The sequence below is a fragment of the Lates calcarifer genome, linkage group LG24 (genome assembly GCF_001640805.2).
Source record: "Lates calcarifer isolate ASB-BC8 linkage group LG24, TLL_Latcal_v3, whole genome shotgun sequence".
In the NCBI taxonomy this organism is placed as follows: Eukaryota; Metazoa; Chordata; class Actinopteri; family Centropomidae; genus Lates; species Lates calcarifer.
The window spans coordinates 10,531,072-10,547,166 of record NC_066856.1 but is presented as its reverse complement, the minus strand read 5'-3'; the positions used below and the strand labels follow the sequence as shown (position 1 = coordinate 10,547,166).

The following is a 16,095-nucleotide window of genomic DNA, read 5'->3' as shown; positions in this document are numbered from 1 at the left end:
TTCCTGGGCACTGATAATTCACATCCTTCTCTATCTCAGTCCTACTTCATTTAGTAACAGGAAATCTGATGATTGTGAGTAACTGAAAAGATTATTGAAGAAATCCATTGTTTACCTGCATGATAAACTCCCGGCGTCTGGGCATTCCCCTCTCAGAGAGCAGCAGGTACTCGGGCTCCTTCTCCTTTCTTGGCCTGTTGGATCTGGGCCAGACGGCTGATCGGGTTCATGCCCTGGCCATAGTCTGGTCCCGTCTGGGCAGGAAAAGAGGAGAGACGTGATGATCAATTCCAATTGTCAAATTCATTTACTGTATTACCTAAACTCTTGCTTTCCCCTGCTCAGCTGCAGCACCTTGAGGATGGTCTTGGTACGTTTCTTGTAGTGCGTCTTGGGTTTCTCCACGGCGGGGATGAAGGGCAGCTTCTTCAGGTCCTGCAGGATGGACAGAGCGGCACGCTTCTTGGACAGTTTCTTGCTGTTGCCCTCGCCCTCAGCAGAGAACTCCCCGACGGTGACGCGGGTCAGGAAGCTTTTCATGTGCGGGGGGCCACTCTCCTTCAACACCTGGTGACACAAGATGGAAATGAAAAAACACCCAGTAGAGTTTGTCTCATACCAAGTTGGTCACAATTTTTTTTTACAGAAAAGAGAGCAAAAAGTAGAAAAGAAAGAGAAAACGAATCTGGACATGTGTGAGTGTTTTTTCGTGTATGGTATGTGTGAGGGAGTGTGTACAGCATGCTCTGCAAAGCAGCTACACCAGGTGGTCCAAAACATCTGCTCTCGATGGTCGCAGTGCTACCCACCCATATGCGTGTGTGTTATTCATATACAAAACACATTCACACACACATTGATGCACAAACACACATATGAAGAGTAACATGTTCCTAGATGACAGTCTCTAGCGATGAAGGCTCGGTTTCCTTCCTCTAGCCTCCGGTCACCTGGGAGACCTAAAACAAACACCGGCTGGCGTTAGGTCATGCTTCTGCAATCACATCCACTTCCTGTGAAGTCCGAGAACAGTTCGCGAGTGTGTGTGTGTGTGTAGCAGGTGGGGTTCTCCCCAACCTTATTTAGAAAAACACACTGGCGGAAGAATTAGGTTTCACACACTTACTGAGTCCAACAGTACATTTGCAGCGAATCTGGATGCCTTTTCAATTCATAGCGTGCTGACTTTCTCCCTCGCTCTCCCTCTAGCTGTAGCTGCTGTATCTTTCAGACTTTCTTAAAACGCCCCCTCCTCTCCTGCTCTCCTTTATTTGAGCTCAATTTGTGGTGCAGACAGCATAAATTGTAGCAATCAGATGCAATCTAGAAACAGTTAATTTGAACCCAGTGACCGATAAAACTGATTAAAATGATAAGCGGTACCTTGAGCATTCCTTGAATACTTCACACATCAACACAGACTAATACCAGACTTTGAAGAGAACAAAGGGTAATGTGTGTACACCCCTCCTTTCCTGCTACATAACAATACCCACACAAACTAGTGTTTTGTTCAATTAACAGGCTAATATGACGAAGCAAGTTTGGTATGTGAAAAGCAAGCAAAAAAAGGTCAAGCACAATTAAATGATTACATTTACCCAGAAATGGATAAAAATACAGAACTATGTGCATAACTCCTACTACAGAGACAAAACACTCTTTGTTACTGGATTAATGTACAATGAAGAAGTTAAAATTATTATTTCCTGTGACATTGCTTTTCAACTTCATTAAAAGCAGCTAAAAGAGGAGTTTCTTCATCTTAACTATTCTAAGTGGTAACTGCAGGACATTCTTGTTAACACTACTGCCACTGAGGCCTGTGTTTGCTGTCAATGTACCTGTTAGCCTGTCGGCATTCCTGCACAGTGAGTTATACAGAATGTAAGGATATGTGTTGCAGAGAAGACTTGGAGCGTTAGCTGTCCAAGCTGAGAGCCAAACTCTCTCCCACCCAGGGGATCTGCTCTGGTCTTGCTCATCACCAGAAAAAGGAAACGCAACATGGCAGCTTCTTGTACAACACAACATTCAGTGGGACTGGATGCATCCCATTTCCAAATTGTTTTAACTTTTGTTGACGGTGCTGATAATGACTCTGCACATCACTGCCTGAGATTATGTCACTTTAGAGAAAATAAATTTGACCTACTAACAGAACGTCGATGTGGTTGGTTATGGACTAATGGACATGAGTCTCTGATGATGAGTCTTCTTCGGCTGTCCTAAACTCTGTAGCCGCACTCACTTAATGACTCACTCAAGCTTTCTCTCCCTGCTTGTCCATCACAAGCTCCTTTAAACATGTGCAACTGTTCAGCTTATGTGGTTGAGCAAGATGGTAGGGTAACCAAGGCATAAACACTATTGTGCCAGAGAACAGATTTGCACCAAGGCTTGTTTTCCACACACAAACACTAGCAAATACAAAGATAAACAATTTCTTATGGGAAAATGGGGCGATCTGATAGGTGAGCGGCTAAGACCACATACCATGTGACCCACACATTCCTGGTTTCAGCCTGGAACTGTTGTTAGATGTCACTGTTTGTTTGTCAGGCAACCAGCAGAGACTCCAGAAAGCTGCTGGTCCTGGCCAAGAAATAGTCTGGCACATAACCCCCCTGTAAAACAGCCAACTGTTGATTTTACACTTTGATTTCTGTTCAGATTTAAAAAAAACAAAAACAAAAACAAGATAGAACATGTTAATTAGTGAGCTTATGAAGTGCTGGTAGACGGGCTTTGCCGCTTTCCCTTGTTTCTTGTCTTTATGCTAAGCTTCATCTAAGCAGCATCTTTGCTGAAACATTTGCTTTTTTGGTTCAGAAATAGTGGCAATTTTCACACATAGACAAACTGTGAATAAGGTCTGTTTCTGAGTCAGCGCTCTTTGGTGTCCTTTGATGTTTGCTTTCCTTTTCTGCACATCAAACACTCCATTCACAGTGACACACTGGGAACCTGCACAAATACCACAGAATAAGTGACGGACAAGTGCTGTGGTGGTAAGACTCACTTATGCTGTCTAAAGTGAAAACGTGCAATTACCAACAAAAAGCGAGAAATCAAATGTGGCCTGTTTAGGTATATGGTATAGTCAACAAAGAGCATGAGACACAAAGTGTGTATCTGTGCACACGTCACACACACTTGGCCCAGGATGGCGGCAGACGAGCTGCAGTCAGTCTCCTGGCAGACGACACGGGATCTGCGCCACGCCGATGGGATTTCAGCACTTTCATTCATTTACACGCACACCCACCCACACACACACACACACACACACACATACAGTGGCACGCAAACAAACACACAAACACACCTGTCTCGCACCTAATAAGAAGGATCAGGTTGTGCACAGGAAACACTTGGTAATTCAAGGTTGATTTTTTTTTTTTCAGTCGCCTTCTCTTCTTGTCTCTTCATCTCTTCTTTTTCAAACATGGGAGGCCTTCTCTTCAGCTTCTCATAGAGACATTAATACCCTTAGCAGTCTGAGGATATGTGCATGCGAGACCTCAGGTACTCTGGAAGAGGAGGCTATGGGAGCAGGGCAGGACAATAGTGGGGAGAGGGAAGAAAGGCTCTTTTGTGATGAGTGGTGGATGGACAAGCCCTAAGGGAAACTGCCTCTTGTAAGATGGGTGGTTCTTGGCCCGGACCCTCTTTTCTTGTGTCCTCTTTGGAAAAAGGAGCCTCCGATCCAACACACAAGCTGTGATTTATAGATTGGTTCCTCTTTGATGCTGACATCTGTTTGATATTGCCTGACGGGCTGGATTAAATGAGCCAACTGCCTCTCAGGGTGGCGGCGACCCTCATCGTTGCGGAGGGATGGGAAAGCAGACACTCGCTAGCAGTGACTCACGAGTAATTTCATGCCCCAGTGAGGACACGGATGAGATGATGTGAAAAAACATGGCTGCCGCGAACGCGAGTTCACATGAGAGATGACCATTATAGTTTTGTATATGTTCCACGAATGCGTAACTGTGCGTGTATGTGTGTGGGTTGAAGAGTTTGACTGGGGGGTGTGGAAGTGGACCATTTCTTCTCAGGGCATCAAAGAAGACACGGTAAAGAGGATGTGACACGAGAGGAAAAGAGATGAGGCCAAAGTATGTCTAATGAGTTATAATGTAATGGACCCAATGGGCAAAAAGAGACCCATAGAGACGTGTAATTCATACTTGGTCTCCAGCCACAGCGTAGTGGCAGTGTGAGAGCATATTGCATGCAACACGCTGATTGAGGATGAAAATGAATCTGCTGGAGAGCCATCAGGAGTACGAGGGGGGGAGAGAAAGGTACACTGTGCCAGGAGAGGGAGATGATGATTGCATTCAGACAGCTGAGTTTGACATGGCACAGGAAAACAAATGTGGTGTGACTGATACGCAGAGATGGAGAACACAACTAATCAACATCTTCATGCGCAAGGTTCGTAGCGTAAAGAAAAGGAAAAGACAGCACTTACAGAAACAAAACTGTTTCCACTTTCTTTCTCTACTTTAAATCATGAAATCTATTTGCAGCACAGAGAAGGCTGAACAAACCAAGAAAAACACTGCTGTCACACAGGGCACACAAATCATAACTTGTGAAATAGGCAAAGAATATTAGCTGTTGACGGAGATATAGATAGATGGTGAAAGAAAGACAAAGTGGGAGAGAAAGTACAGGGAGAGAAGTTGCTGATTTACTGCTCATCAGACTGCAATAATGAACAGCCGGTCTCCAGACTGACAGCGCGCAGAAGAGAGACTGATTGAAGGAATGCGGCTGTGGTCTGCTTTTAAAAACCGCCACTCTCGGCTTCCAATTTGGAAGGACTGAAAATGAAAGCGGAGTAATTGCTGACAGTGACAAAGACATGACAGATAATGAATCACATCAATCCAGATTTAGCTGGCTGAAATTATTAATAGCAGTTCCAGGAAGGATAGCCATGTCATGCTCTGATGAGCAAATGTGTTTTTGAACAAAGAAAGGGGGGGGGGGGTTATAAAAGGGAGGACTGGACTGCTTTCCAGATAATTTTTCCAATGTTGTGTAAACTCATATTAGCAAGAAAAGTCAACACAGTGAGAAGAGTCTCCCTCCCTTCCTTCCATCCCAGTCTCCATTTCCTCTCACCCCCATCCGCCTATCCCCCTAGCCTCAACACGCTACCGCCCTGTGTGTGATTTTTGGGAGTGATGGTAGGAGAGAGGTGGAAGGGAGGGATTCTGTGGAGGAAGGGAGGGGGCACGCAGAGTAAACTGAGCCTCCCTTGTTTTTGGCACCTTGCAGAGTGCAGAAGAAGAAGAGGGAGCGATGAGGGAGAGAGTATTGGATGAGTCAGCGAAGATATGGTGAAAGCCAAGGAGAATGGACCCAGCAGGTCATGTAAGGACACACTACAGTTCTTTGTGGATTTAGAAAAGTTGGGGGGGGGCAGTGGTTCTAATGGTTAAAAAAGCAGTGGTAGGATTCCATGTAACATCCAGGGGAGTTTTGCTAAGCCTCAATAAAACCTTGAGCAAGGCAGCATTTATTCAGTGGAACTTGCCAGTGGGGGATAGTAGCAGCTCTGGGCAGTTCCCAGCAGAATTTGTCAAGGTCGCCAACCCACTGCCAAAAGCTTTTCCCAGACACAGCTGTGAATAAGAATATTCTTATCAAACACACACCACCATGGCTTAACAAGCCAGCCAACACAGAGATGGTTTAAGATTCATTTCCTCTGATGGTCACTGAATGCGGGGTGTTAAACTGACTGAGAATGTACTGACGTGATAAGGAAAATCCCATGTAAGTTTTTTTTCTCAATATTACCATAATACATGCTCTAGGGTTTCGCCACATCCATTCATGGAAAAGGTGGGCTGCCTCCAGTAAACTGATGACTGTTTTTACTCAGGTAGAAATGAAAAAACTTCCAAAATGAATCCTTAATATTCAGCAAAGAACTGTCATTTCTTTTTGTTTCACGTCACATCTTTGCCGCAAAAAACTGAAAACCTCTCCCTGTCAGGAAACACTGGAGGGATGCAGCTCCATCACAGTCAGCTGCAGGTGTGTGACAAATAACTCAACGCACATGTGAGACAAGTACAAGCATAGCTTCTGGTCAAGCACTGAACTGAAGTTAGTTTAGTCTGATCATCTCCAGCTGGAAGCACTTACACGTAATACATTGAAATTAAGGTAATTTGATGCTTGATATTCAGCAGCTGTACTTGTATTTTATATAAACTTTATTTAATCAGGTATTTTCATTGAGATGCAAAAGAGACTTGAGTAAGGAAAAACCTCAGTAGAGATGCTGTAAAACACTCAGTGCCTCAGTGAGTCTCATCAGAAGTTGTTTGAGAGGAGCACAGGGCCAAAGCTCTGCCTCTCTGTCTGCTCCTCAACAATGTCCTGTGGTTGCAAACTACAGTGGATCACACGGCTGAACTTACCAAATGTCTACATGAAATTGAACACACATGTTTAAAATACAGATTTTGAATTTTGACTCTTTTTAATAGATTAAATCTTACTGTAACTCTGGACAGTGCAGGGTAGAGTATGAAGCCTTTTTGCCTTTTTGCCTTTTTTGGGGGGTGTGAAAAAGCAAAAGGTAATGTTATAGATGGTTCTTCTTTTATTTTTTCTTCATAATACCTTTATACCTTTATTGGGTCCAACATTACAAACTCATGTTGGTGGTGATGTGCTGAATTACAGAGAAATATGTGCAGAATAACACACAGATTTTTGATTTTATGTAGCTCTGAAGCCATTCAAAAACAATGCCTTAGATGTGGATATTGAGTGCACATGCAATATAACTTTAGTGGAACCTTAGGTAACTTTATAACTCTCTGTTGTTATTGAAACTTTGTCAGAGAACTTGCTTGCTGTATAGAACTGCATCATACTGTACAGCTATACCTAATAATCTAATAATATATGTGTGATGTTTCCAAAAAACTGCAGAAATGAAGGTTGTCAAACTGTTCAGCTAAATAAGGGACAGATTAAGTGGAATATTGGTTCAAGTTGTTAAAGACAGGTTTTGAACAAATGTTAAATCTTGATAAATACAAGCAGATTTCATTTTGTATCGCAGGAATTTACAGAAGGCTGACCACAAAAGGGATTAATGTTATAGTAACAGATGATCCACATGAATAAACTTATCCTTATCAGCTGAGTCACCAGCAAAACTGACTATGCCAGCAGAACTCATACTAATTTCCTACATCAGTCCGGGAACTTTGAACAACATGAGAATTTCCACAAGCCTTAAAAGACAAGGCTTGTGGAAATCCATCTCAGAATTCCTGTTCTCATATTATCTTAAACAACATTTCAGACGAGAGATCTTACAGTGTGACGCCCTCAGTTCCCTCTTATCTTTTTGTGAAGCTAATGGGTTGTTTAGTTTTTGTAATAGTTACTGTACAGTGGCATTTCACAAATCCAGGAAATACTTCAGGACTACTCACACATTCTCTCACTGCACGGCCTTATCCTCATTTCCCATTCATTCATTCATGTGATAGCTTCAAGGAAACATGACTTACAGTAGTAGTACTAATGATAACAGTGTCACATGGCCATAATGTTTGCGAGTGTTTGTGGATACAATGTTATGACTATGTCATATCCTTCTCACCTCAAAGTTGACGGACAAGTTCCTCTTGAGGGCGATTTCATAGACCAGGCTGATCTCTGATTTGCTGGCATCAGTGCCTTCCTCAGTTTCCCCTTTCTCTTCTGGGTTCTGGAAAATAATATCACAAAAAATAAATAAATAAATAAGCCAGAGGTCAAAATGGTAAAAGAAGACGTAATGATTGTTACTGCTCAAACTACTGTCACTTCTAGGTTATGGGTGTCCAAACAGTCTGCTGTTATTCTCACTATTAGTTTTTCCCTTGAATCACAATTTTGAAATCTTGGTGCTTCTTTCCCTCTGACCTACATGCAAGCAAACACGCATACATTCACACACACAGAGGGAGGGCGGTAGGGGTGTAAAGGTATATCTATAATTCATAATCTGTGAAGTAGTATAATTAAAAGTATAATTACAGCTAAAACTCAAAAGTGAAACATCCATCAAGAAAGTTTGTCAGCTGTTGTTGGGTAGATAAACTTTTTTTTAGGTTAGCCTCGTATAAGCAGCATCCCTAGTATGGTGAATGCAAATGAGAGCTGGAAGAGTCAGACATCGTTTAGATTCCTCTTGGAAAGTATTATTCTTTACTAAATGAGAAACACAGAAAAAGCAGTCATGAATTAGACCATAAATACTTGTGGAAACTGTTCAACCTATTATATGTCTTTTTATTATGTCTGTGGAAATACATACACAGCTACATTAAAGATGCTAACTCTTTTGCAATGGCACAATGAAAGTGTGTCTATTGGGGTTAAACAAAGCGAGGTGCGAGGTGTTCTCCCCATGGCATTCCAGACAAAAGCAATAACAAATCCCACAAGAGTGCCGCTGATATGCAACCATATTCAGTCACAGAGAACACAAAGTGCTTGAGGCCTACTATAATGTTCTTTCATGTGTGGATATTTTTGAGCAATACTGAGACATTGAGTTTTTTTTGTTTGTTTGTTTTTAATTTTTTAAGCAAGTATTATGGTAAATGAGCTAATATTTAATGTTGGAGTTTTTGTAAAATAAATGGCAAGAAAATGTATCCTTTGTTTTCTCCAACTGCATAAAAAACACAGCAGACCTTGACCCCAAAATAGTGGTACAAGACTTTTTGGAGTCACACACCTAGAGGGTGGACGTCCGCCAAGCTGCTGCAACAAGAAGCCTGTCTGTTTTCTGTCTAAGATTCTTATCTGCTATGGGATTGAGAACTCAGTATTCCAGGACATGACTGGTGGTCCTCTGTCTGTACAGGAAGGTCTCTTAAAGGTGTAGTCCATTAAATTTGAGAATTATTATATATAAACTCTCTGTTCTAGATAGTCAAATTATTATTTGTGAACATCAAGAACTGTTTCTCCCTCAGAGCAGAAAAAGGAGAACGAGGACTCAAAAGAAAAGGATTGTTAAGGACAGTGGGAAAGCACCCACAGATTTTATTGGGATAACCACATATTTGTTGGATCCAGATAGACCTAACAACATTGCTATGTTAAATAGAATTTTTTTTTTCAATCCACAAAATTTGCCGCCCATGAATCTATGAAGTAATTCTGGACTTAATACCAGATGACTCTGGTCTGAGCTTTCAGTCACTTTAATAGTTTCTGAATTACTAAGTTAGCTGTTTAAATGAGCATCAGAGAGATTAAATCTATAAGCATAATTTCCAGGAATTCTTAAATAGATAACTATTTGTCTATGAATTAAAGAACTGCTATTTGTCCCCTGTACTAATAACAAAACAAATTGCTAGTTCAAGCCATAGAGATCATATCATCAGCCATACAACAAGGGGCTTTTTGGTGCCTGTTGTCTATGGGAGTGCTGTCTCGATCTTTATCTTCTCATGTCCAGCTCTTTGTCTGATTACGTCTGAATGGCTGTGGTCTTTCCCTTTGGGCTCCTCTCCCTTCTCCTTCTTCTCATTGTGTGACCTGATCCGTCGCATGATTCATACTGTGAGTTCTCTTGGATTTCACAGGAAACGCATCACGTGGTTCGATGTACCTACCGCACTAGGACGAAAAAGACTCAACGCCGGTGAGAGGTTTGCTTTGTTTTGTGCGCGCCGATACGCACGGTATCTGCCTCTCATATTGTATGTATGTATTTGGACATGAGAGAAACCTGAGAGTGAGTCAGTGGAAAGAGCCTCAGTCCTTTTTTCCAGCGTGCTTCCATTCATGTATTCATGGATTTCATGGTTACATTGTCCTCTGCTTTTGTTTAGAGCGTTCTTGTTATATATGATTAATAGTGTGAATCCCCTCTCAAGGCTGTGTTACCAAGCTGCCAGGTGGAAGTGTCTGCATGTTTCTGTGGGCGAATATTCGTGTTCAAACTGGATTGACCAAGCAGATCAGCAGCCTTCCTGTGACAAAGACAAATGGAAGGCTAAATCTGACTTTGGTACTGCTTCTACTTATGGATGTACTGGAAAGAAAGTTCTGGGTAAAGTACAAGGAAGTGAAAACCCCATGTAGTGCTCTGAGACATTAACACTCACCCTGAAGGAGCAGTTTGAATGAACAGTGACTGTGGGCGAACAGAATGCTTCACATTCACATCTATGCTCAGGGGAAACTGATTTCATAATAGAGGGAGAGCATTCTGGATCAAAGGATAGGAAGAAGGGGTTCCCATGAGTAAGAACAACATCATTCTTAGAAAAGGAACTAATTAGACAGGGTACAGTATCACAGGTCTAAATATATCTTCCCTCACACTAACCATGTCATGACCATGCAACCTTTCTCCTACAAACTGATGATGCAGATTTTCTCTCCCAAATACCAAGTCAAAGCATTTAATATGAGATAAACAACCTGTTTTTCTCAAGACAGGAAGTGCACTTGTTTAACATCATATGTCATAATTCTAACAGTATCACCAGCCTCTACACCCACCAGCACTGGTTTTACAAGTTAGTCAGCAGTTTCATTACTTAATCTATATTGCCTGAAGCCCTGTGAAGTTAGAGGTGTTTCTTTTGTGTTTCCTAGGGTTACATACTGTTGCTCCACCTGTGTATAAACACTCTAATTAAAGCGTCACTGATATTTACCTGTGGTCTTCCTCAAAATAAAGGTTTGACAGCCCATGGTGAAAAGGAACACTTCTAGCCCGAGGGTGTCCACACATTTACACATGTAGGAACACACACACTCACGTGGAGACAGAATGACAGACATATACTGTAGACACAATATGCCTCAATTTGTAAAGCAAGACTCAGAAGCAGCGGCAAACAAAGAGCTCATTTATGGAGGCCGACGCCACAAGACAGCGAGTCAGGCAAGTGAGAGGAGCCAAAGCGTTTTGAATAACCATCAGCGATGCCAGGCGTTGAGGATATGGGGTAATTTGATTTCCGGTGGGAGATGATAACAACAGTTAACAGCTATGCCTGAGGGGAAACTCTGGAAAGGTGCAGTGACATTGGGAGTAGGCTGAAAGAAAAAGGATTAGGGGGAAAAAAACCTGAAACAAGGGACAGATAATACACCTCTGCCAGGTGCAAAGTAAAACTATGGAAATTGCAAGGCTTAAATTATACATTAGAGTAATTAGGGATGAGGTGGATTTGGATTCAATCTGATGAAAGCAGGTTATGCATTCATCTTAGTAACTGCGAAAAACACTGCGTAACACTCTTTAGAGCCTCCTGGGGACGAGAGTCGCTACAGATCAGCAGCGCAAATCCTGACTTCTCATTAAGGGAAGCGTTTTCAAGTTGAACAGGGTCAAGTGGAGCAGCAGTCATCTGAGGTGAAAGCAGTCACAAAGTGGTAAACATGCTGAAGGGCTGAGGTTGCAGTGATTGGTGGACAATTTGAGTGGAGAGTGGAATGACCTTTGACAAAGCCAATGAATGACAAACCATCAGGCTGGAATGTAATAGCTCTGTGTACATTAATAGATGTTTTATGTCAGTGTATTAGCTACACAGTCAATCTAAACTGAATAGGCGATCATTCAATAGACCAGAAAATGAATCTTGGCTGATAACTGTAACCACATAACTTTTTAGCAATAGTTGCTTAGATAAGTGATGCTTGCTGCAGTATAATCATTTGACATGACCAAATGTTGAGTACAAGTGAAGACACATCCACTCAGCGCTTGGTAATACATAGCACCATGCATGATGTGAGTGGCTAATTGTAGAACAAGAATTATGTTCAAAGGTAGTGGGATACTGAAAGTGAAAGTTGCTTGCCCTTAAAGGATATGTCAGTAAATCCCATTAAAAGACCAAAACCACACTGAATCCATCCTATTAACAAATATCTATATATGACAGATGGAAGCAAATTGAAGGAAAAATTACTTCACTTTTATATATAAACCATTCAGTGACCCCTCATGCCCTGTGGATGCCCTTGAACGCACCATTCCCATCAGGACAGAAATGTTTCATCATAGGATAACAACTTTGTATTGACCTGGAGTAACCCTTCCCTCTGTGGGGACAAGTGGACGCCAAACTGTAATAGCAAAATGCCCCTTGTAACAGAGCCACCTCACTGCAGAGGTCAAGAATTCAGGCCTGTACCATTCTCCTGATATATGCCACACATTGTTTGTTTGTTACTTGTCATGGAGATCTGTTGTCAAAAATCCATTAAAAACAGACAGAGGAGGCACTATGATGCAACCATTACCTTCAAGCAGACCTAACAGTCATTAGGTAAATAGTAAATGAAGATTTATTGTCATGGCATAGTATGAAAATATTATTGCAGCTGTCTTTGCAGTACAATTAGAACAATTTACAGTAATAAAACAATAATTATTTAGCAAAACAGTTATGTCTGGGAGCTAGAAAAGTAAGGAATAAACAATATTTTACTTTCATAAGCAAGACAGAAGTCCATTTTAAGTTTTTATACTCATAGAACAGTACTCAAGGCAGCAGTGGGGATTCCCAGAGAAGAAGTCAAGAAGTGCATGATAAACAAATACTGGTATGCAGTGCTAGCGTAAGCCTCTCTGTTTATGTGGGTTTGTGTGTGTGTGTTTACCTGTGGTGGCCGTTCTGGGATAGGTTCATTGCGCAGGGCTTGCAGGGCCTTCATGGCAGCGTTGTGTCTTGCTGCTTGGCGGGTGCGTCCCTCGCCAATAAACTCATGACTCCCCACAGACAGCTGCACATAGAAGATCTTAGGAACAGGATAATGGTACCTGGAATAAGCACAGCAACAGAAGGAAGGAGGGAATATTTATAATAAAACCGTTTACCACAACATGTACCAGCAGCAGTAAAAGGATATAGGAGGATGAATTTGTTCACAACCATAAGATGAAACATATAAAACATGTCTATCTGACATAAAAACAGATGAAAAGCAAAGGGAGGGAGGCTCAAACATTATGAGCCAAGTTATCAATTCACACCATTTACAGCGTTCCCAAATTAAAGGCCCATCACTTCATCAGGGTCAATTACTACACAATGGCCTGATGGCCAACCACTTGAGTAATGTCTTGCTATTGAATCTCAGCTTAGGGATGCCTAACAAAGCACAGGGACATATATATCCCCTCCTCTTTCTTCTGGCTCTAGACATAGATTTTCCTCTCTTTCTTTGGGTCCTGACAGAGCGGGACTGAGCTGTCACCGAGGAGATTTAGAGGTCTGCAAGTCCGCGTGTGTGATACCCCCTCCTGGGTCAGGGTGAGAATGGCTGAGAATGTCTGCCGGATCGCGGACAAGGAAAGAGAAATAGTGGGAACGCTAACAAGAGGAGAGAGGAATCCAAAGTTTTTCATATCCATCTCCCTGTCCTCTTTCTTCTCTGCCTGTATACACTTATATTCACAAGGACATATAGCCACCATATGTGGTAGACACAAATGGATAGCAGCAGCTAAGATTTATGGAGTCTGGTGCCAAAAGGAATTCAATATTTTCATGTGTGGTCAAGGCATTGAGCTTTTAACAAAAGAATGAAAATCAGTAGTAAGTGAACACGGTGGAGTTTATTTTCACAACGTGAAAAGAAAATGAACACAAGAAAATTGAAGAAAATTAAAACAAGCTTTACAGAAATGCATCTATCCCTTCTCCTTGTGTATACGTATCTATTCATTTTCAGCTATACCACAACATCCTACTTGGCACTGCAGCAGCCGTGAGATGTGAGATTCAATACTTGATTGAGTGCGTGTGGGAATTTGGGGAACCTGAGAAGCTCAAAAATGTAGGGCAGGAAAAGCTGTGTACACTCAAAACTTTTGCTCAGTTTCTCTCACACAGCAGCATATTCAACAGCAGCACTTCATGATCAGTCTGAAAACTATAAACACTCTCTATATTTAATGACTGAGATTATATGAGTGTACTATCTTAGTTTAGCATAATCGCAGGCTAACATTTTCTAGTCAGCACACACAATTAAAATTCTGACCTGATGACGGCACAAGGAGAGAAGTTATCATCATCCCGAGGAGGACGTCAATGTGTGTACTAAACAGAAGTCTATCCAAAGGTTGTTGAGACATTTTACTCAAAACCACAAATGCGAACCTCATGGTGGAGGAAAAGTCACAGGATTACCAAAGTCTTTAGTATTCATTGACTCAGAACCACCAGTGTCTGTGCAATCCGTCTAGGAGTTGCCAATCCCTCTAGGAAACGCTGAGATATTTCACCAAATAAGCAAAACCTGCTGATGAGAATATATTAAAAAAACATGGGATTGCTTTAAAGATGAACCCAGTGTTCATCTTAAAGCACGATATTCCTCTGATGGATGTTAAGACATTTCTCAAAAACAAAACAAAACCAAAAAAAGTCAACATTATATATATATATATATATATATATATATATATATATATTTCAGTCTGGATCACAGAAGCTGATCGATTGACTCACAGACCAAACACAGCTCACATGGCTAACTTAACTTTCTTTAACATTTCAACATCTTCACAGTAAATGTGTTTTTAAATGAAGATTTTGCTTGGACATCACTGTGAAGCTACCTTAGGAAGTGTTGACAGCACTCGCAAGGTTGGCCAGTGTTACCAAAATTTACAGTGTAGTTTTGGGCATCATCCCTATTGGCAATAATAACACTGTTTGTACCAGTTCAATGGCTGAGATCTGGAAATGTTGAAGCATTGCACAGATGGGTCAAGATAATATGACATAAGTCCTGGCTTTGAGTTTATTGCCTTGTCATACTTCACTGTAGCAATGGTGCCATGTTCCCCGATGACAGCATTTACTTTGGTGAATATAATTAGCAGAACTGACAGAAACTGTGGCCTATACATGGTAAATAGGACCCAAGTTGAAGTAAACTGGGGTTTACCAGAAATACTGCCTCATTTCTTACAGTGACTCTAACAAGACAACTCTTTACAACCCGACATTCCTGTGAATATCTCCTCCTGTCTTCCCACTCTCATCATCTTTTTCCCTAGTCTCCTGCCCGACAGGCCGAACAATGACTCAGCATTTTACTCTCAGAATTCCAGCAGGTCTTTCTCCAACCCACAGCCCTCCTCTCATCCGTCTGCTCTCAGCTCCTCCTGGCCACGGGAGCCTTCCTTGGGCGGGGGCCCGCCTGGCCCTCGCACGTCAAGTGTGGCCCCAGGGTCTCAGAGGACATGCCAAGTGCAACATGGGCTCCGGCCAAAAGCGCTGAGCTGAGATGGGAGCAGCTGGAGCTGGAGCACTGAGTACAGGTGCAGAGAGCAAGAGAGAGAGAGAGAGAGAGAGAGAGAGAGAGAGAGAGAGAGAGAGAGAGAGAGAGAGAGAGGAGGAGACTGAAGGGGAGAGACAGAGGGACGGAAAGAAAGAGAGAGGAGAGAGAGGGACATGGGGGGAGGCCTGTGGGAGACCCTACTCCACAACGTGGGAAAGTAGTGGCTTACACACAGGCGAGTCAGCCAAGAACACAGGCGAGCACACGCACACACATCAAAATCATGCAGACAAAAAAGGCAGGAAAATCACGTCAGCGCACTGTGGCCAGTACAAAAATCAGCACATGCTGGCTGGATCTGCCTGTTCTGTGTTATCAATTATTATTTTTGTTATTATTATTACTACAGAGAGGGAACCGGACCAGGACACCTGTAGGGTGGGTGTAGACACTGAAGGAAGGGAAAGAAAATAATGAAAGAAATAAAAAACACCACCGTGTCTCGGTGATGACGTGAGAGTGTGTATGTGTATCTTGTATGACTCAGGGATGAGTGACTGGGCGAGGGAAAGAGCAAACCACCTGATGCCACAACTCAATCAAATGATAACTCATCAGCATTTAGCAATGTGTAATGAATTTGACTTTGAAGGCATACGCTTCCCTGCAGCTCTCTTTAATGTGGGATACGTTAGTTAAAGGTTACTATTTCATCACAATCATTCAAAGACTCCCGCGTGAACACACACAGAGATAGACACATTCATCCAGACGTTTTTG

General features: G+C 42.1%; 1 protein-coding gene across 1 annotated transcript in view; it reads right to left on the bottom strand.

Annotated features, from left to right (window-relative positions):
• stau2 (staufen double-stranded RNA binding protein 2) overlaps positions 1-16,095 on the bottom strand; it is an 82,790-nt gene that overhangs the window by 50,628 nt on the left and 16,067 nt on the right. The window contains 5 exon segments of the mRNA XM_018673991.2: positions 116-187; positions 189-254; positions 355-567; positions 7,655-7,762; positions 12,682-12,841. Of these exon segments, the coding sequence (XP_018529507.1) occupies positions 116-187; positions 189-254; positions 355-567; positions 7,655-7,762; positions 12,682-12,841 (619 nt within the window).